We start from the raw sequence: 22,560 nt of genomic DNA, 5'->3' as shown, positions 1-22,560 counted from the left end.
ATAGCTTATACAGTATGCAGTGAAAGTTCAAGTCTTAGTGAATGTCTTTTTTAAGTACGGTGCCAAACATAACGATACAGCACTTTATTCATCCAGGTACAGAGTGATGACTTCAAGTTTTACTGCATGAAGATGGGCACACCCAAACACAGATATTCTTTGGGCTTACAGGGAGCCATATGATAAACAAGCACCAATGTGCACCATATCACAGAAGCTACCTTGCTATGCTGAGTTTATTAAATGAATTCAGGAAATTATGGAGTTCTATAATAAATATGAAGGAAGGAATAAGTCAACATTGAAGTCAGCTGACTGCATGAAAAAAGTGCATCAACTAATGTTTTTTCCCCACATTTCCAAGTATGTTGTGCTGGGAAAGGGTGAAGGGATTCATCTAAGCATGTATCTTATTTCTTTATATAGTTATATTTAGGAACCATTGAAATTCCACACTCTGTAGTGACTTTTTAGTTAGTGACACCGAATGTAAATTCAGGAACAAGAACCTTTGAGTTTGCACTCAAAAAACAATAAGTTCTGCTGCTAAAAGTAAGTTAGGTGGAGTTCTATATAGCTGACAAGATTCCAAGGTAGGTGCAAATCTTAGTGATTTCTAAAATACACTATTTCTAAAACATGTACTTAAAGTCTCCAGCAAAAATAGTAATAGGAAACTTGAAATTATAATTTTTCATAAATAGCAATAATATCCATCTGTTGTAGGTCACATTGTAGCAAAACCCCCCGTTTTTCTTTTTTAATAAATATATATACATATACACATACATATACGCATTCCCTTCCCCAATTATTTCTGGCTTTTCTTTCTCTCCCTCTCTATTCCCTATAGACAAGCATAAGCGAGCTCAGACTTAGGAGAAGCTTTAACATTTTTATTTTGGTAGCAAGTTTTTGGTTTTGGATATCCACTGTTTTATATTGTATTATTAGGTTTGTATTGATTCTTACTGTTGTATATTGTATTATTATCATTTTCATATTGATTTTTATTGTTTCATATGGATATTGTATGGTTTGGGCCTGTGTTTGTAAGTGAACCAAAGTAATGTCAAGTTTCCATTTTGTATGTCAAGTCTCCATCTTGTGTCCTCTCCATCTTGTGCCCGGGCATCCTCTATGTCGCAACTGTATGATTCACGTACCCCTCCCATGTAAATTGGTTCCTAGATGAATGAGAGTGATTGGGAATGACTGAAATACAATGGTAGCAGGCCCCTACTGAATGGCCTGTAACGACTGGGCCATCACCTCGCATTGATTCATCCAGGAACCACGGACCTCACCCAGGAACAGAGACAAAAACCCAGCATTTGAAAGACAAAAGACCCTGCAGAAACAGCAACTCTACCATTGTACCCCACCATTACGATGCCCTCTCCATCTGGACCAGCACCATGCCACACAATCTATCCAACCAGTGGCCCTGCCGGCGACCCCCCTCTGGACAAGGACCCCTTTCCAGCCTGGATATCACCCCCACCCCCTCTTCAACCAAGGACTTGGACTCTGCTTCTCTTCCTCACCTGGACTCCAACCCTTCCACTGAGTCTCTTTCTCCTGCGTGCGTGCGTACATACCAATAACTTCATGGGGCTGTGTAGTGTGTTGTCTGTTTAATAAAACTGTTATTTGGATCCCTAAGTTGGGTTTTGCTTTACTATGGTTTGGCCCTGCTCCAATCTCTGCTCCTCGCCCCTCTAACTTGTGTCTCCTTGCTGCCTCTCCTGCTTCTGGCTCACTGCCACCTCCAACACCTGTCCTGAGCTCCTCTCTGCCTCCAAACCCCTGTTTCTTTGCCACTGTCTTATCCCCACTGCCTTTTCCTTTCTCCCTAAATAACCAGGTTTCTGCCTCAGTTTCTTTCCTGGCTGTCTCCTCCTTGCCACCACTTATCTGCCCACTTCCCACCCCCCCCCACAAATCTCACCTGTCTGCCTCAGTTTCCAGCCCCAGTCCACCTTAAGTAAACCCAAGCCTCAATTCCTCAGCCAGCTTCTCTGTAGTCCACCGATTCTAATCCTGGTTCTGGCAACTTTCACTCCCTACACTTTAACTCTCTCTCTCACCTTAACCTTCCCCCAAGTATCCCAGGTACCCCAAGCACACACATACACACTGTACCATCCAAGTTAGGAACTTACCTGTGTGTATGTGTAAGTGGGTTATGTGTGTGTGAACTGGTGAGTGTGTGTGTGTATGTCATTGTGTGCATGATATATGAATTAGTGATCTGGGTCTAACTTTTGGGGTGTATAGTGTATGTGCTTGAATTGGTGACAGGTATGCATGTGCCTAGGCGGTTTGGATGTGTATGTGCCTGAGCTGGTAGTGTGTGTGTGTGTGTATGCACCTAATTGATTTTTGTGTTTGTATATGCGTAATTGTGTCACACCGGGGCAATATTAAGATCCTGAGAGTTGGCCTGACCCCACAGGGCAACAATAGCATAGAAGTTACACCCAAGTTTGGGTCCCCATTTATGCTAAGTCAGTGGTTCTCAGCTTTTTTAGACACGGACCCCTTGATAGACATGAGGCACCCTCAGCAAATGCCAGCTCTTAGTTTTCACTTGTTTTTGGAAAACAAGTGGAAAAATAATAAAGCAATCTTTTATCACAAAGAACTGAGAAAGACTACAATAAGTCATAATGTTTGTAACACTATGCATTCCTATTTGCAACTTCTAGGTTTACCATATAAATCATGTTTACATACACAACAATAATAGCATCATGTGGCACCTTCACAGCACCCCTGAAACGATCTCAAGGCACCCTGGTTAGGAATCATGATGAGACATTCCACATAAATACATGGGAAGAGAATCAGTAATTTCTGTACACTGATCGCCATCTGTTACAGAAATTTAGTTGTCTTCCATCCATTTTAGTGAACAACAGCCTGCTTATGTGCCTTTATTAAAGTCCTTCTTTGGAAACAGGCCAGAGGGGCAAAAAGTAAAATCAGCTTGAAACAGAAAAAGAGTTTTTTTCTCTATTTCTCCCAGACACAAAGATGTACAATACACCCACTCACACACCAATCTCTATAAATTATTACAAGCTGGGAAGAAAGAAAAAAGTTATTTCTGTTTAAATATATAGTACTCTAATGCTACAGTAATGAAGGCCACATATACAGAGTAGCTAGATAAAGGCTTTTTGCTACTATTGTACCACGCAGTCATATAAACAGTTTCAAAGCAGTCATACAGAACTGCTTTAAAAATAAAAATGCACACATATTGACATGGGAGAGAAGTAGCAGCAGCATGGACACAGCATGCAGATGCCCAGCCCTTGTGCAGCTCCCCACAGGTTGGTAGCTACAGATATGCTACAGCCAGGAAGCTGGAGGTAGAGGAATTTGTGACAGCATGGGCGCAGCTCCTAGCTGCCTAAATCCAGTAAAGCCACCAGCTCCCGTTGAACAGAGCCAGGACAGGGAGAAGCAGGAGCACCACCAGCTCAGCTAGAAGCTGCCTGACCCCAACATGGGCACATGCAAAGGCCTCCAGTTCCATAGGCCAGATCCAGTGGCTCTGCAAGGTGAATCCGGCCTGTGGGCTGTATGATGCTGACCCCTGTCTTAGGCAATCATGAACACTTTTTAATTAAATAAAAACCAAAACCAAAAACTTGGTATACCATCAAAGTGCTAAGACTGAGCATTCTTTTCAGGCTGATCGGATTCCACCTTGTAGTTTAATAGCAAAGTACACTTCTTTCCCAGAGACAAAATATAAATATGTTGTATGGGCAGCACAGAGGGCAAGAACTCTTATTTCCACAAAACACCCTCCTGCAACAGTCATTAGTTTAGTTAAAATCCAAGGGTTTCAGTTCACTTCCTATTCGAAATACAACAGCTCCTGATAAAGCTTTAGCTTCCACTAGAAGATGATGCCCCTCTCACTACTGTTTCTCTCCTCTAAGGATGGAGTCAATAAATTGGGGTCCCTTCAATTCACTGAAGTGGAGAAAGACAAAGTAGCTTTGGTTATCAGTGGACCTTACGTCTGGCACAAAACAGTATCTTTCACATAAGGAGGAGGGTGTTAGAATGCAAGTAGTGCTATTTCTATATTTATATTATCTGTTAAAAATGTTACCAATAGGCAGTTTTAGATCTTTTCCCAGCAAGGGAAAAAGGAAGCAATAAAGAAGACAGAATTATATTATATGACCCAGTTGTTTGGAGCTAAATGGAGCAGTGAATCATAGATTTTTTTTTTAGAATGACTCTTAAAGAGCAAGAAACAGCATCAGCTTCCTTCAGAGAAGTAAAAGAAACACAAAATCTCTAGGATAAACAACGTCATATGAATAATAGTATGCTGTCAGTCTCCCACAAGCAAAATCTAGTGTTTGAAAATCGAACAAGGTGAATGAATGGTTCAGTGTACAACAGGAAGTGGAGCTGTTTGCTGCTAGGTCATCAGTTTGAATGCAGAAACGTCAACAGTGACTCAAATAGTTACAACTCAGTAACTTTATGAAATTTGTCAGTGGCCTCCATTCACTTGCTGCAAACACATATCCATTTAGAAAAGTTGCCATCATATCTAGGACCCTTGTTAGAAACTTCAGAGACACCAAGAATAAAATCTGTTTGTAGACTATAAAGCCTAGGAAATCCTTCCTTCAAGAGAGCACTAAGGTAAACTTGTAAAACTATACATCTGTAAAGAGAAGTTAGAACTTCTGGAACAGCCTCTTCTGTACCTACCTGTAGACAAAGTGAGGATTTTAACCTCAGTGGCATGAGTTTAACAACTTGGTACCAAAATCACTAAGCTCCTTCAAGTGTATTCACCCTTTTAAAGGTGAAGATATTCCCAAAAGGAAGTAGTTAAGTAGAACAGCAAGCATACTACCACCAATTCTTGTTGCCCACAAAGCTACAAGCACAAGGGAAGCTTAAGCACCCTGCCACCTAAAGAAATTCACAACACCATGCAATGCATGGGAAGAGTCAGTTGGCAAAAGGTAGAAACAGGTGCCAAACTGAAGCGGATCAGCTGGGGCAGGACACATCCCACCCAGCTGATCTTTACTGGGCAAAAATCATGCTGCCCATTGTCCTGCAGAGGCCTGATATGAATAATGGAATATGTGTTTCCCTTGCCTGGATTCCCTGCATCCCTCACTGCCCCATATCTCCTTTCCAGGACCTGCAAAGGTATGGGTCAGTGCAGGTCCTGGCACAGAGGTACGGGAACCAGTGAATCCCCAGCACCCCATGTCTCCAAATCAGAACCTAAGCTGACCCGTGCCTCCTGGCACCCTGGGGCTCCAGTCTGGGACCCAAGCTGACCCGTGCCTCCATGTGAAGCACAGGTCAGCATGGATCCCAGAAAGGAGGCACAGGGTTGTGAAGAAGCAAGGGAATTCTTTTCCCTGTGCCTTCATGCTGGGACCTGCACCAGGTCCTGTACCACCCTGTGCTTCAGGCAAAGTCAGGGTCAGTGCCAGTCCTGGCATGGAAGCCCCAGAGATTCCCCAGCTCCTGCACTACCCCATGCCTCTGCATGAAGCACAGGTTGGTGTGAGCCCTGGTGCAGGTCCCAGTGTGGAGGCATGGGGCACTGGAGAGATTCCTCAGGTGCCATACCTCCATGCCAGGCCCCATACTGGATTTCCTTGCTTATGGAGAAGTGTGCCTGGAGATCCTGGGCGGGCCTCCATAAGCAGGGAACCCTGACTTTTTCCATTTATAGAGACTTGCCCAAAGATTCACTGGGGCATGTCTCTGTAGGCAGGGAAAGTCAGGCAGGTGGCTCCAGGGGCCCGAGGGGTTTGATTTTACCCAAGATGTGCAGGATTCGGCCCGTCAAGCCCCCAGAACACCTGCCCAGGGTTGCTGGAAAGTGTTGGCACCTCTGGGCTACCCACCATCTCCAACCACAGAACAAAAAGATGTCCATTGCAATAAAGCAGGCAAATTTATTACTACCTTTTGTTGAAACCTCTGATGTGTCACGACACAGGACAGGGAGGTCCATTTACCTGCCATTTGTGCTGCCATAAAAATTGTTATGGTGGCATAAATGTGACATCGGGTGACGACTGTTTCTATTTTAAGAATGTAATTTATAAGAGCGTTCACATTAAGTGGGGAGCTGTTTAAGCTAAACCAGTAGTTTCATAGATTTCATAGACTTCATTAGGGCTGGAAGGGACCTCAGAAGATCTTTGAGTCCAGCCCCCTGCCCCAGGGGCAACAAGTCAGCTGGGGTCATAGGATCCCAGCAACATAAACATCCAAATGTCTCTTGAAGGCGTTCAAAGTAGGTGCTTGAACCACCTCCGGCGGCAGCCTATTCCAAACCTTGGGGGCTCAGACAGTAAAGAAGTTCTTTCTTATGTCCAGCCTGAAACGGTTATGGAGGAGTTTATGACCGTTAGATCTTGTAGTGCTCAACCTTTCAGCACCATGGCTCAAATAAATAGTATGGGGCCCACCTGAGGGCTGGATTTGGCCCTGGGGCCTGGCACAAACCCATCCCTAACCTGAATGCTGGGATTGGCCCTGGGGGCCCAGCACCACCTCCACCTTCTCCACCCCTCATGCACTGTGACTGGAACCCAGGTTCCCAGCACCATTTCCTCCTGTGGGGACTGGATCCCAGAACCAGTGCGCAGGGCTCAAGGATCACCATGGGTCTGGAGATTTGGCAGAAGGGGAGCAGTGCTCCCCCACCGTCAATCTTTTAGACCCCTGGGGGTGCTCCACAGACCAGATACCATGGTACTGTGGACCGAACGTGATGAAGCAGTTGGCAAAGCCAATTGCACCTTGCTGTGCATCTGTAGGTGCTTCGCAAACAAATCCAGGGAAGTGATTCTCCCCCTTTATGTGGCACTGGCCAGACCACAGCTGGAGTACTGTGTCCAGTTCTGGACGCTGCAGTTTAAGCGGGATGCGGACAACCTGGAGAGGGTCCAAAGGGCCACTCACCTGATTAGAGGCCTGCAGGGAAGGACCTACAAGGAAAGGCTAAGGGACCTTAACCTCTTCAGCCTCTCCAAGAGCAGGCTGAGAGGGGACCTTGTGGCGGCGTACAAATTCGTAAGGGGAGAGGAACAAGAAATAGGTGATGATCTGTTCACCCGGGCACCCCCTGGAACGACAAGCAACAATGGCCATATGCTACTAGAGAGAAAGTTTAGGCTGAACATTAGGAGAAAGTTCTTCAAGGTTAGGGTTGCCAGAATCTGAAATGGGCTCCCAAGGGAGGTGGTGCTCGCTCCCTCCTTGGGGGGCTTCAAGAGGAGACTGGACAGGCATCTGGCTGAGATCACATGACCCCAGGGCTGGTGACTCTCTTCTTGCCTGCCAGGGGCAGGGGGTCAGACTAGATGGCCCACTGAGGTCCCTTTTGACTCTATGAATCTGCCCCGCAGGCAAGAGGTTGAGCACCCCTGAGCTAAGCAATAGGAAATACCAAGGGTGGGGTAAGAGTGAATATTGCTAATAGCTATAATCAGATAGTTTTATGGATGGCCTCTTCAGGAACATAGCTCATGGTTTTGCATTTGGTGTTAATCAAGTCTGCCATATTCATTAACTTGCTTTGTGGAAAAGTGAGCAAGTCTGAGCTAGAAGTCATTTAAAAATAAGCAAAAAGAGCTTTCCAGTCACTTCTCAGAGTAAAACCACATTTTAAGTCAGAATCAGGAGAGAATTATAAGGAGGACAAGGCATACCACATTTTGTTCCATTCACTTACTTTCTCCATCTCCATCTTTATCAAATTCTTCAATCATAGCCCGCAGTTCCTCATCTGTCATGTTTTCACCAAGTTCTCTAGCAACACGTCGTAGGTTTCGCAGGCTTATTTTACCTGAATCGTCATCATCAAATAATTTGAATGCTTTGAGTATCTCTTCTTGTGGATCTCTGTCCAATATCCAGTCTGTCACTAAAAAGTGGGAAATATGGTTATTATTTATTTTTAAAAATGCCAGTTGCATGTTATCACAATGCTTTTCTAAAAGCAAATTAAGCCTTTGGCTTTTAAAATTAGCTCACTGGTTCAAATTTCTCTTAGCCCTTAACCTAGGCATTTTAATGTGCATCTCAAGCTTAAATATTTCTAGCAATTAATTGTTATTGTACTACTGTACTGTTGTTGACTTTTTTCATCTCTTCCTTTCAGTTTTAGTGGCAATACTGCACATCAGGATTGGGACCCAGTGAAGAAAGAATGGTTTAAAATTCTCTCTCCTGTGCAGTCAAGAAGTCAGATTTGGATATTAAATGCTTGCTGTATCTTAATGAGGCACCAGTTGTGAAGTGCAACATTTACTCTAATGCAACAGAAAATGTAACTTTGGTTTTACTGCCTTTACGCTTTGCTTCTGAAAAAACAGGACAGAAAATCCAAATTGCTTCAATATTGTGCACTGTAGATTTGGTAGTCCTTAGAAAGGATGCTTAACAACTCTTCTGCCTTTTTTTGTTGTTTGAAAAGTGGTTTAATAATGGTCACTTCCTGTTGCTCCATATTTTCTGGCCATATTGCATAAAAGAGAGTAAGTCCCTGATGCAGATCTATCAACAATCCAATAAAAATTGCTGCCATCAGACACAAGCTTACAGAGCATGATGATAGATAGCCATTGTATAAATACTGAACTTAGACAAAAACAATTAGTAATGGTCTTCTTACTAATACAAAATATTCACGGAGTAAGGAAGGGTAGCTGAGAACTAAGGACAGTGTAAACAGAAATCTGTTTAGGGTAAACAGTCACAGCACATACTTCTTAATAGTGCTTTTGGCTCTCCTCTATTTCTTCTAGTTCTGTTTAATATCCGTATACCTCCTTATTTGTGTTCCTTTATCTTTCTACCTGGCAGTTTAGCCTCACTGTGCTTTTGAAGAGTAGTGCTCCTCCACTATGTCAGTTTGTACACAATCCTTATTTGTTGGAAACTCGTGTTGAGGAAGAAACTCTAAGTCAATGGTCTCCAAGCTTTTTAAGTAGATCACCTTTGGCATTTAAAAGCAACCCAAGATCAACTGTGTGCTGTCACCACCACCCTTCCCCGCCCAGCAGGTCAGTCTGTGGGGAGGGATGGGGAGGAAGGGGGCAGATCGAGACAGAGGGAGAAAAAATTATTTGGGGGCGTGCCTCCCCAGCAGGTTAAGTCCCACTTGTCCAGAGCCTCACTCAACTTACCACTGCTCCTGCCTCTGCAGCACTGTCTCTCACAGCTGGGGCCTCGATTTAGTCCCCACCCTTTCTCTCCCCCACAGACTGACTTGCTGGGCATGCACATGGGCACTCAGCCCCCCACCCCAGCCTCAGATCGATTCCAAGAGGCTCTGAGATCTGCCACAAGAGGCTCCAAGATCTACCGGTGGACCAAGATCCACTGGTTGGTGTCCACTGTTCTAAGTTTACAAATGTGTAGATGAGAGTTGTTTACTCCTAAAGTTTGTAAGATTCTATTAGTTGCTACAGAGGGAAAAGCAGCTGGGCCTTAAGAATCTCAAGGTAACCAAAGGAGTTACAATAGAAAAATTAAAGACAAAGAAGCTCAAACCCTACAGGTTAATGAAAGGGTTTAGAAAGGGTTTACACAGAAAGACACTAATTCAGAATGGTTTAGTCTGTCTTGATTATTCCTTTGGTTATATCCATTTATCAGTTTCTGTAATATAAAATGAAAAAGAGGCAAAATAACTTGTCACATACAAATATTTTGCTAGTAATTGCTTCAGTCAATTCTGGAGCCAGCAGAGTAAAAATCTTCACACACTCTGTACCTGCTAGTCTTGTATTACAAGACTTGCTATTTACGACTTTCATCAAGCCATTAAAAATACTTCACCCCTGCTGGGGCTTACAGAACCATTTAGAAACTGCTATTGTTTGCAGATGGAATGCACTGTCTGGTTTAGTGAACCTGACAAGAAAAATTCAGAGCTAAACTCCCAAAGAGCTTACTGCAACTATGCTGCAAAAGTGCAGGTTTTTGATTTAGCTTTAAAATAACTACCTTTGCTTAATAGTATTAAATCATTTGAACCATGTAAATGTGTTATAGGGACACGACAACTGAGATTTATTTAAAGAGTACTACAAAAAAAACTAATTGAGACATATTAACCTAAAAGATAAAAATATAAAACATTTGTAAATATCAAAAGCAATACCTTTGATCTTTTATATAATACTTTCCTATATAAATCAAGACAAACTATTCAAATACTTATATATTTTTATGTAGCCCATTCTTGTATCCCTGCGAGTAAACAACATTTTGTACTAAACTTGGTAACGAAGTTGGTTAAGATTTATTTTTCCCCTCTGTATAATTTACTTCACAGGAGGCCCAAATGGGCTCATATATAGTTTACTGTGCTTATTCAGGCACTTAAATATTACCTTTCCTGTTGCCTATATTCCCTCACTCCTGTTCTTTCAGCTAGAACTTACATCACTTATTAATAGAGGAGAAAGAACCTGGTTAACTTGAGTTGCAATCACTTTCACTAGAGCTGAATATGGCTCAAAGTTCTGAGATAATGTCAGATAAATATATTGGCTCTCCATGCTATAGGTCACGGCTGTCCAACTAGCAGCCCACAGGAGGATAACATGTGGCCCACAAGCCCCAGGGGTCACACATTGCTGGCACAGCCTGCAGGTCAGGGCCACACACCACTTGACTAGAGGCTGTATGCTGCCAGCACAAATTGCCAGGCAGGTGAGGGTGGGCATTGCTGCCAATTGAAATTGGGCAGCCCTGTTGCAAGTAGTTAAATCTACTTGAACTATTTCATGGCCTCTCTTGGCACTTCAAAGTACACATGACAGGAACAAACTGAACAGAGGCTATACTGAACAGGAGGGATAAGAGAACCCCTGCAGAAAAGTGAATATGTGAAGGAAAGAGAAGCCCCACTCTCCCAGAAAAAGCATTTTCTGTCAGTCATAAAGATATTGCACCAACAAGAATTTATGACATTTAGATGCAGTAAAAACAATCAATTTCACCAAGTGAAGATAAATGTAAACACCACCCTTAAAAATACAGGATAAATATTTTAATATTTATTATCCTAGGTCTCTTATTTTTGTTTAAGATTTCTTTGCAGTGATTGAGAACCTGCATTCACAGTCTACTAAACTGAACACCTACCTTTTTAAATCACTCTTCCCAACCTCCTGAATCTGCTCCAATGGCAGTATCTGTACTTACCTACATTCCACATGGAAATGTATTTACTTCCTGGGGTACGATCTGCCCCAGTTCAATACGTTTGTCACTGTAATGTTGTTTTAAGTTATCACTTACAATTGTGCCCCATCTTAGCTTTTTAATCAATCCGATTTATGGATCATATTTTAACTAATCCCTGATGTATAATATAGATTAAATTGGTCTTTAAACCCAAGGGCATGCATATCAAAATTGTATTGATTCGTTCTGAAGTTTCACAAGGGCATAAAAAAAACTGAATATATGATTTATGATATATGATTTTTAGTTTAAAACAAGACTGAAATTTTATAAATTTTGTAACTAATAGAAAGGTACAGGTTTGAGAAACTTAAGAATTAACAGCAGCTGAATATCTTGAAGGGTAGTGCTTAACAGCTAGATCAGTTTTTCTTACCTTTGCTATAATATAAATCCATATTAATATATTACTACTCTCTGTTTACATTACTACTCTTCTCTTTGGGATTCTGACATGTTTCAATGCCCAATTACTATTTTTCCACCACATCAAGAAAGAGAATCCTATTATGCTCAAAAGCAGAAGAGTCATGTCTAGATTCCTGCAAAGTAGAGCTTTCCCTGCAGCACCAGTATGAAACAAGAGTGAGACTGTTTACACTGCTAGTCCCCTATAGGCTGGTGCCGTGGGAAAGCTCTATATATCAGAAGTGTAAATGAGCTTAAACTGCTTTTAATCTTCTATTACAGCTCGGGGTGACACAAAGAGAAATATTCTGACTGAAAACAGAAGGGAGCAAGATAAAAAAAGAGAGGAAACATTTGCATATTGAAAAGAACTTGAAAATACAGAGGGAGAGCAAAAACTTGTTAAGTGCTAGTGAAGGAAAACAAATCTTTATTAAAATTGCCCATTACAAAAATAAAGGAGTCTTTGAAAGAGCTTAGGGAAAAGATTGTTCTTCATCCCTATCTAAAACCCTGCTCTTGTCCAGCTGTCTGATACTATTAAGAAACAGAAGTCGACAAGCTGCTGGCTCCAAATTAGCACTATTCCTGTACACCAACTTTCCCCCACTGATTTTCAATATGTACATAAATCAGATACATACCAACTTCATTAAAATCTTCAAATGTGATTTTTCCTGTTGCTTCTCGATCATAATCTTTAAGTATTTTTAGCACATCAGCCTTTTTTACATCAAAACCCAAGGCTCTCATTGCCACCTTTTGGAATAAAACAGAAGTACAACAATATGCCAGTTTCAGACTATATACAGCACAGTTTCCTTTTTCCATGAACCAATATCTAATTACCCAAGACAAAATGTGTTTAATGTGGGGAAGGAAACACTTTATCAAATAAATGTTTTTAAAAAATAATAAACTTTTTAAATCTAAAGCATTCTCTAAAGCACTAATTACAGGAGGATCATACAGAAAAAACACACAAAAATTTTACTCTTTCGGAGAATTCATAAAATGTGTTAAATCTACTGAGCAAGGAGAGGTATTTTAAAAATTTTTATTACAACAACTATAGCTCTGTTAACATGGAAATACCAAATAAAGAAACACGTTTTAATTGGAAACCATCTCTATTGCAATGTAAACAATTGTAAATGATCCTTCTAACACTAAATTAAGGATTTTAGTATGCGGTCTGAATTAAAGGTAAAAAAACTCCAATCCAACAAGATGTGTTTAAGTCTGTAACAAATGCAGGTTTTCTAGAAAAGAGGTTACCTTATGTAGCTATTCCTCATTTGTAATATTTTCAGGGGCACAACACAAGACTCCCATACCTAATCACACAGCCATGGAACTAATTTTAACCAGTAATGGTAAAAGGGAGAACAAGTATGTCTTTCAGTCCTAAAGGATATTAACATGCTGAAGGATATTAAAGATGCCCAATATCAAAAGTGCCTAGCTGTTCTCTGTCTTCAGGAGACCTAATGTAGCTGGAGCTTTGAAACAGAGGGAAGAAAGAGGGGGGAAATCAGCATGCTCTGTCAAGATAAGACAGTCAAAGAAAAGGAATGACATGCTTCTCTGTCCCATAGCCATGACAAAGCCAGAGTGTAGGAAGCTAACTAGCAGTTTCCCTTAGTTAGCTCTCTACAATGTAGTAGAGCTGAGAAGCTCTACTAATCACACAAGATACTGACTACCTCCCCAAACCAGTGTCCATCCTTGATGCACTAACAAGAAAACAGCGATTCATTAAAATAAATAGGTGTACCAAACTCCACATGCTGCCACTTAGAATCTGCAACAAGGAGGACTGACCAGCAGAGCCTCCAACTCCAAATCAAGGTGGTGGTTCCCAGGAATGAAGTCTTAAGTGAGAGGCAGAACAGGGAAGATTTCCAGGAGCTTTCTATAAATTTAGCAAATATGAACTCTGAGAATCAATGGGTCTCCCCAAAGGAAGCACAGGTTAGTAGACACTAGCCCCTCATTTACTGTCTGATAAATATATTTTGCATCTCTCATATAAGCACGCCCTTTGAAATCAATGGGTATTCATAACAGAGCAAGAACTTTAAAATATTTTGTAATTATGGGTGTCAGGCAACTTTGCAGTTACCTTTCTCCTAATTTACATTCTTTCCAAAATGATGAGCCCTGGACAGTACTCAGACTCCTGGCAATTCAGGGAACTACTGCAGCCACCACTGCTATATTACTTTTTTTTTTTTTTTTTGGTGAATGCACATCTGGGACACACAAGTGCACACCTGATCCAATTCTGAAATATAACTATTCCTTCACCAAAGCAGGAGTCCCTATGTGCCAAGCACTCCTGATAGTACGGCCACTTGTTTCAAGTGCCTAAATGTGGGCTGAGCTCTTGTAGATATATAGCTGTAAATAAAAAAAAATACTATCTTAAAAAAAAAAACAACTTACCTTTAATTCATGATAATCTATTGCTTTATCTTTGTCTGCATCAAACAGTTCAAAAGCATCTTTAATTTCCTGCTTCTGTTCTTCAGTCAGTTCTCTTCTTTTCTTCCTTTTAGTTTTGTCTACTGCAAGTTCGTTCCTGTAAGATAGAAAGAACACAAAATTCCTGAATTCATTGTAACTACTACTGGTGAGATTTATCGTCAAAGTATTTTACACACACTGACAACTGACCAACATATCTGATAGGTAAAATATAGTACTGCCTTTTTTTACAGCTGAAGGAAAATGAGAAAAAGAAGTTTAAGTGGGTTACCCAAGGCCAAAAAGAGCTAGCTAGGATTATTTCTTTATCTAGACTTATAATACAGTAGATCTAATTAAGAGATACTGGGCACTTCTACACAAGACATTTACTGTGGAGTTGCCTACATAGCTTCACAGTAAAATACCACCATCTACACATGTGGTGCTATTAAGACAAAGTAAACTAATTACCTCTGCAATAGGATAATACTGCCAAACACAAGTAATATCCTTCTGCAAAGTTATTTACTCTGCTGCAACACACATGTAGACGCTGACCCAGCTGGCTGTGGCACAAGGGTGCTTCAGTGCGGGGGCTACCTGCCGGCTAGCCCCACACTAAAGCTCCCCTATGTCCCAGCAAGCCCCTCTGCAGCACAGAGCCAGCAGCAGAGCAGCTCTGGGCTGGCAGCCTAGCCCCTGGGCCCCCCTGCCACCTGGGGCTGCTCGACCCTGGCTCAAAGTGCTAGTCCCAGGTGCACATGCAAACGGCACACTCAGGAGCAAAATCTCTGGCACAACTACACCCAAATTTATTCAATCACCTTAGTAGCACATGTAGATGTGCACACTGTACCAAAAATACAATTTGCATGTGTAATTAACTGCATGTACAGCTCCATATAATATTTTATACCAGGGTTGTCCAACTGGTGGCCCCAGGACTGTATGTGGCCCATGAAATGTTAAATACAGCCCCCTGAGTCCTATCCCACCACTGCCCCTTATGTGCTCCAGCCTTTCCTCAGGAGATGGGATGGTGCTGCACAATAAACTCTGCAGTACCAGGGGAGCCTGCAGCCCAAGACACCACAGCGGCATGGGAGCCACCTACAAACAGGAGCCTCCACTACTGCAGCCTCCAGTTGCTTAGATGTTAGACAGCCTTGTTCTACACCACCATAAAAAATTATAATATCGCTACATCTGACCACCTTAAGCTCCTTATCTCACCTTGTCCCTATATGTCCAAAAGAAATAGGGTAGGTAAAAAAAAACCAACCTTTTTAAAATGAAATTTGAAATGGTGACAATGTATGTTAAGGCCTGATCTTACTACATACAATTATACAGTCAAAGATCAAAATGTCCAAGTAAGATAAAAACATGCCTGAAGTGCTATCCTAAACTGCATGAACTTGCAAAATAACAGCTCTTTTTTTGCAACACTGAATTATACCCCTACAAAAATCTAAAGACGGCCAATACATGATGAAAAGCTCAGAAAAGAAAGCACATAATTAAAAGGGATACTTTAAACAGGACAAAAATGGGCTAAAGTGGCGACCTGGAAGGACAGCTTAAATGACACAGTGCCTTAAGTGAAATTATTCACCAGTATAGAAGAAAGCTACTGGAATGTGTAGAAGGCTGCAGCTAGAGGTTCAGGCAACATACAACCTACTGCTGGAGCCATTTAGTTTGGTCCTCCAGCTATTACAGCAGTTTACAGTAGAAAAAAGATCCTGTTCTTACTGATGGGAGCACTGATGAAATGAGCTCCAGCTCACAAAAGCTTATGATATATAATTTAGTTAGTCTATAAAGCTCAAATCTACCCTGCTTTCTGCTTGACTTCAGACTAACATGGTTAACAACATGCCTCAGTACAAGTTTACAGAACCACTAAACCTCTACCAATATTTTGCCTACAATTCCTGTCCCAAAAATGCTACCACAAGTAAGACTTAAGAGTAGTACTAGTAACACTAATCAAAAATCTTAAGAAGCATTTTGCAAAGTAAACAAGGCAGTTTACTAAAGAGCTGAAAACAAGTTAAAATGCTTTACAGACTGAGTTTTAAAATTCATTTAAAACAGACATTTTAATTTATATTATGTGGAAGTTTTTTGGTCTCTGGTTTATACAGAAACAATGAACAAGCCTGCATATGTCAGCCAACACTGCTAATATACACTCTTTTCCCTCTGCACTACTAGAACCAAGATGAAGTTCTTCAGAAGCATGGAGACAGTAGGTGCATTGTATGTGATCTTGGCAAATGAAAGCTGTTAAGATGATAGTGGTTGGTACATTTTGCTGTGCCAGTAGAGTGGAACTGGAGTTATGCACACATAGGATGTGCAGTAATAGGCTTGTGCACACACAGAGATTTGCTGGCCATTAGAGATGCACACACTAGTATGGTCAAGGGTATTCAGACTACAGGGGATCATGAGCATGTGTAATAAGGGACTACTAATTGCTGAGTCCACAAGAACGTTTACTAGAGAGAGTATGTGTTGTCGCGATGAGAAAATTGAACACGGATAAGTGAACTGCTATATATATCCAAGAAAAATTGCCTGGGGGGCATGAGGTACGTAAATGGGTTTAATTCAGGTTAGAGACACTGACAGTGTATCCAGAGAATTTTGCTTAAACAATAAGACTGACAAGTTGTGTATGGTGTGTTTGTTTTAATAAATTACAAGGTGGTGTTACTCTGAGAACATGTGTACTCTGTGTGCACCCTTCACCTATGTCCAAGGTAATTTAGTGCAATTACTGGAAGACAGGCACGTTTTTCCTTTAAAATTCAGTGAGCATGGATTAATTTGCAAAAGCAATTCTACACTGCACGCACAGGCATTTGCTTCTAGGGTGATGCAGTGGTGTGATGGGATGATGATGTGATGCTAGAGTTGCGAGTCTCAACCAGGGTGCATTGAGATCCTTTCAAGGGTGCCATGGGCTACCACACAATATTAACACTCTTAGGTATGCAAACACAATTCACAAACTAAACCCAGATTTTTACAAATAGGAATCCCTACTGTTAAAAGTCGGACCTGTTGTGGTATTTTTGAGTTATCTGCAACACAAGAATTGCTCTATAATTTCTCTGTAGTTTTCTTTTTCTTTTTTTTGACTAAGAGCTGGCATTTTCTGAGGAACGTCTCTAGTCTATTAAGTGTCTTGAATCTAAAAAGGTTATGATCCACTGTGTCAGTGGTGTGGTGGTGATGCAATGAGATGCTTCTTTAAAGGAGAGAAGTTAATCACACCTGCAGCTGGCTGTTCAATGTGGTTTACAGACCATTACACATAAAGATGGTTGTTTGACAAGCACCACTGGAATGATGCTGAATAAGTGCGTTAACAATTACCGCTAGATAAGTACATGGGGAGGTCTAGCCATGAAAAGCATTTAGACATTTACTGTTGGTCCTGTCATAACGCGCTTCTCTTCAGCTGGGGTGTGATGGGGAGAGCAGGGGAAAGAATTCTGATGAATTCCCTTCATTTTATCTCTGGTCCAGACTAACGTCAGCCCTGATGGATGATGACTGCATTCATTTCAGAATTTGCTTCCCCCCAGCTTTCCTCACACTGATTACCCGAGAGCCCCTCCAATCCTTTGTCAGACAAATACATAATCCAGGCAGACCCTGTACCACAAGCCTTCCTCAAAATCTTAGCCTCTGCCTGGGATTCATTCATTAACCTCCAGCAGTGTAGCCGTCCCATTTCCACACCCCAGCACACGGTGCAGAATCTGCTTACTGAGCCTGCCAAGCACCCTGTGCAGGCAATAGGCACCAGGAAAAATATTATTTTGGGGGGCTGAGTAACTATTTGCAGGGCAGGGGGGGCTAACCCCTGCCCCTCCCTCCCACAGGGCTGTTGCGGGTTTGGTGCATGCTGGTGCTGTGCACAGTGGTGGAGGAGCAGCACTGCAAACTTAGTGGCAGGGAGGGGGGGGGGAGAATAAGCCCTGTTAGCACCAGCCTTCTGCCAACTACGGTGCAGCGGTAAAGGAGGGACAGCTTCAGCCGGTGTAAATGAGAGCAGCCCAAAGGCTGCCACACGGCTTCAGTAGGTTAGAGTGTGGTGCTGATAAGACCAAGGTCACAGGTCTGACTCCTGGTTGAACCAGGTGGTCTCCCGAAGCCCCTTCCTGCCTTGCTTCTCTTCAGTCGCTTGCGAAGCAGTTTGTAGTTGGCCTGAGGACGGACAGCAGAAGGGCAGCCCTGGGGGCATCCTCCACGAGGGCCTTGTGCCGTGGGGGGGTACCAAAACCGCCGCGCTCAGGAGTCTGAAGCTAGATTAGGGACGAGCTCGTGCCGCGCCCACCCGCCCCCATGGCCAAGGGCGGCCTGGAAGGGACCCTGGCAAAGTCCTGGAGCACAAGCAGGTGTTGCGCGGGGCACTTGACAAGGCTGGAGGCCGGAGCTGGGGGAGCCGAGGCCGAGGACCGCGGCCCCTGCGAGATGGCCAAAGGGGGGCACTTGCTTCTGCACCCGCCCGGCCAACAGCAGGATCCCCGGGCCGCCATACCGACCTCAAGGCCAAGCTCATGGTCCCGCCCGCGCTGCCGGCCACACCAGACCGGGCCGGGCCTCGCTGGCTTCCCCCGCCGCCGGGACTCGGGCCCAGCAGCGCCGCTCCGGCTTCCCCTTGGAAACGCAACACAACCAACCCCTCGCGCCCTGCCACGGCTACTGCTCCTCTGATTGGCTACACCGCAGCTTCTCCCCGCCTCTCAGCGCGCGCTTCGCGCTGGCTGGCTCACGCGCTTCTCAATCAGCCGCGCAGCGTTGGCTCTGTTGCTGCGTTTTTACCCGTCATGCTTTGTGGCCCCGGCTGTTGGCAGGGAAACTGGCGGTACCATTGTGAGGGGAGGGGGGAACGTGGAAAGAGACTGGAATAGTTCTGGCGGCGCGGCTGCGCATTGGCAGGAGCCAGAGCGAGCGCCGCGGAGCCCCGCCCCCCCGGGCTGTGGGGAGGTGGTGGGGCTGCATGGGCAGCGGTGTTGCCTGGTGTACGGTAATTACCGTATTGACAGGATAATGTCAACCCTTGTACGATCAATAATATTAAAAGTGTTCGAAGTGTAAGGATATTGGCTATCCAGAGCATGGGTCTAGAGGCATAGGCAGACAAAACTCTTGGTGCGGAGGCGATATCTATTATTAGGCCAACTGAATAGTTGCAAATATATATTTGCAAGCTTTCAGACCCAAACGCCCTTTGTCAGGGAAAGGACTGTGAGAATTCAAAGACTGTAACGTTTCTCCTGGGTAGAAATGAAACTTCGTATTGCACAGGAGAGCTAAATGATGGTATGGTTCTCCTGAGTAGGCAAGTTCACGTATAAAAATGTTCACACAAACTAGGCGCAAACAAAGGTTGGCGCAAGGTGTTTCCCTCAGGTGTCCGACCGTGTGCAGGTTGCTGAATTTTGCTTCTTTCTTGTTAAGTTGTTCGTGTTGCACAGGGGATCTAGAAGGTGGTATGCTCATGCCTTTGTTTGAGCCTGTTTGTATGAACCTGTTTGTTTCGGGCTGCATCAGGTCCAGACCTTACACACAGCCCAGCTCAATGTCCTGCATGAAGTGAATTATCTGCATCCAAATGAATGCTTTGCCTTGAAACAGTCATGGCTAATTTGAGTTTATTGCCTTTCAAGCCTTGTGTGTAAATGCCTGGGCCCCACCTGTTTTGCTGCAAGTCATATCCAAGCCTAATGAGACTTTCATCACACCAATTCTCTGGTTTTAGCCTAAGTTACCTCCCAAGCTACAAAACCCTGGCTCATAACGAGGACTGTGAAACACAAAACTAGTAACACCAGTCTGCAGCAAGGAGCTGAGTGAAAACGTGTCTGAGGCTAAAAACAGACAACTGGTTTGAATCAAATTTGAGCATCTTGTTTGGCAGCAAAGCCTAGATCTTACAGATAGACAAGCCCATTGCCCCATGGTTAAATGCCATAGCAAGGAAGTTTGGCACCCAGGGCAAGCTCACAGTGGCAGCCTGCCCTCGCCCCACATGGATCTTGTGCAGGGGTGCACACAGTGGCGGGAGCCGCACCCTCTTCTTCATGCCCCCCTCCCCCGGATGAGCCACTCACAGCTCTGTCCTGCACCCCTCCCCGGCTGGGCAGTGCCTGCCCCAGTCCCAGCCCTGCTCCTTCCTCACTGGGGAACCTCAATCTGCCCTCCCATGCCCCTTCGCTTCCCCTGCCCCTTCCCTCCCACAACAGATTCACCAGCTCTCCAAGCTGGATAGTTGACAGTGCTCTCCAAACTGCCGGGATGGCTGCGCGCATGCACGCAGCACTTATCAGCCACATCAGCCAAAATGTTTTGAAATATTTATAACAAAATATCCACCTGCAACTTGCCTGTTGGCACCCCTTCGCTTCAGCACCCAGGGTGGTCGCCTCACTTCTCGCCCCCACCTTTCCTACAGTACTGCCCAAGGTAAGTATGTCTAAATTAACACTTTGCCTCAGAAGAATCAGGGCTCATTTGAATGAATTGCCATTTAAGCCTCATGTATTAAAACTGTACCACATCTGTTTTGATGCAAGTCATGTCCTGGGCTAATGCGTGCCACATTAAATTTGTTGTCTGTTTTTAGTCTTATTTCACAGGCAAGGTAACTGAGAACTTGGAAGGACGTCACTTTGAGCAGATCTGGCCTCAGATGTCAGAGTCAAGACCCTTCCGCTTGACCAAAGAGCCTTTCAGAAGGACCAGAGGAACCCAAGTGGTTCTGTTATCCGCACTAACACTAGGGTGGTTCTGCATCATCCCTTACAGCTAGACCGAATATAAATATTCATGGTTATACTTCTATAGAAAGCAACCTGGGACTAAATCCATAAAAAGGTTTAGTTGCCATTGGCATTCACAACAGTCCCAAATGATTATCTAAAAGTGGACCTTGCAGCAATTACAAAACATATTTCTTCCTTTTTTGCCTGCATCTTTTAATTAGATAGTCCTGGCACTCACTTGAGAGGTGGTAGATCTGTTTGAAAATCTTTGCTCTGTCCCATTTACAGTAGGAACTTTTACATGGGTTTTTCCATATCCTAACCTAACCACCAGGTTACTGGGTATGGAAGGTTTAAAAAAGTTCTCTTCTGCTGAAGCTGTTACACTTAGTATAATAATTAATTTTTTTTGGTCCAGGGGGAGAGAGAGAAAGACTAAGCAAAAGATTAACCAACATATTATGGGATGTAGGAAACTCAGCTTCAGACCCTGCTCTAATAAACCTGCAATAACCTGTTGTTTAGGGAATGTATCAGGAATATGGGGAATCTAGGTTGAAGTCCAGAGGTGGAGATTTGAAAACAGCCTCTTAACTGAATGACCTAAACACTTGTGTAACACCAAACTCTTTTTCATTTGGTTTATTTTTCTCAAGAGATAAGGCTCACCAGCCTTAGGTTGGTGATAATAGGAAAAGGTTCAGAGCTGAGATTCCTAACTTGAAGTTATGTTAAGCACCATTCACCCGTTTAGACAGTTCAATGCTCAGGTTGCTGGTTTCTGTTAAACTTATTCCTAGGTACCTAAGTCTCCCAATCCTTACCTGTGTGGCTGGGTACCTAAGAATGAATCACTGCAGTGTCAAAGACCATTTGTAAATTTAGTTCCTGATTGTTTAGCACAAGCATTAGAATATAACATCTAGGAATCCTAGATTTATTTTTCCTAGATGATCCGAAAAGAGGCACTATTACATTTAGCTATTTGTGGAGTCAGAAATATAAACCTAGAATCCTAATGCTCAGCATTCCACTGCTGTGTCACACATACCTGTAAACCCCGCTAACAACCTTGACCTGGTGGGAGCTGCCCTATGTTTCAAATAATAGCATATCTCATTTCTCCCACCCCCATTATTTTTAAACTTGATTTGAGAGAGATGCTTGTTGCTATGGATCAGAGATTACATGTTCTCAAATGATCCATTTGAGTGTGAAAAACTGGCTGTATTTATAAGTTAGTATAAAAACGCTCAACTAATTGCTGGAATGATTTTATATTGTAAAACACTGGATTTAAAAACATATGTTTTTATTATGGTTACATTAATTGTACTGTTTAGTTTTTATTATTTGTATTTGGTTAAGTGAAGCTGTTCTTTAAAGTATAGGGTAAGGCAGTAGTTCTTGCAGATAGAAAGCAATGGGTAGGAGGTTTTGCCAACATATGCAGAAGAGTCTGTTTGTATAAGCGCCAGAAAGCTCAACAACTTGATCTCAAATACTTGTCTTTCCATAAAGCAATAATCTATTTTTATAGGTGTACAATTAACATAATTGGTGGACCGGATGCCTCATGGTATTGCTAATGAGCTATATGGTCTTTCAC

At 43.0% G+C, this 22,560-nt stretch overlaps 1 protein-coding gene across 2 annotated transcripts in view; it reads right to left on the bottom strand.

Annotated features, from left to right (window-relative positions):
• Window positions 1–18,885, bottom strand: part of CETN3 (centrin 3) — a 36,192-nt gene extending 17,307 nt beyond the window's left edge. For both annotated transcript variants that reach the window (XM_025204477.1, XM_006023834.3), the window contains exons 1-4: window positions 18,729–18,885; window positions 14,140–14,275; window positions 12,336–12,450; window positions 7,757–7,948 (exon numbers count right to left, since the gene is read on the bottom strand). In XM_025204477.1, coding sequence (XP_025060262.1) covers window positions 7,757–7,948; window positions 12,336–12,450; window positions 14,140–14,275; window positions 18,729–18,745 — 460 coding nt within the window. In that variant the 5' untranslated portion in view covers window positions 18,746–18,885. The remainder of the gene's footprint in view (window positions 1–7,756; window positions 7,949–12,335; window positions 12,451–14,139; window positions 14,276–18,728) is intronic.
• Between the last annotated feature and the right edge of the window lie 3,675 nt (window positions 18,886–22,560).

Source organism: Alligator sinensis, unplaced genomic scaffold (genome assembly GCF_000455745.1).
Source record: "Alligator sinensis unplaced genomic scaffold, ASM45574v1 scaffold218_1, whole genome shotgun sequence".
In the NCBI taxonomy this organism is placed as follows: Eukaryota; Metazoa; Chordata; order Crocodylia; family Alligatoridae; genus Alligator; species Alligator sinensis.
This window is presented reverse-complemented; position numbering and strand designations above follow the sequence as displayed.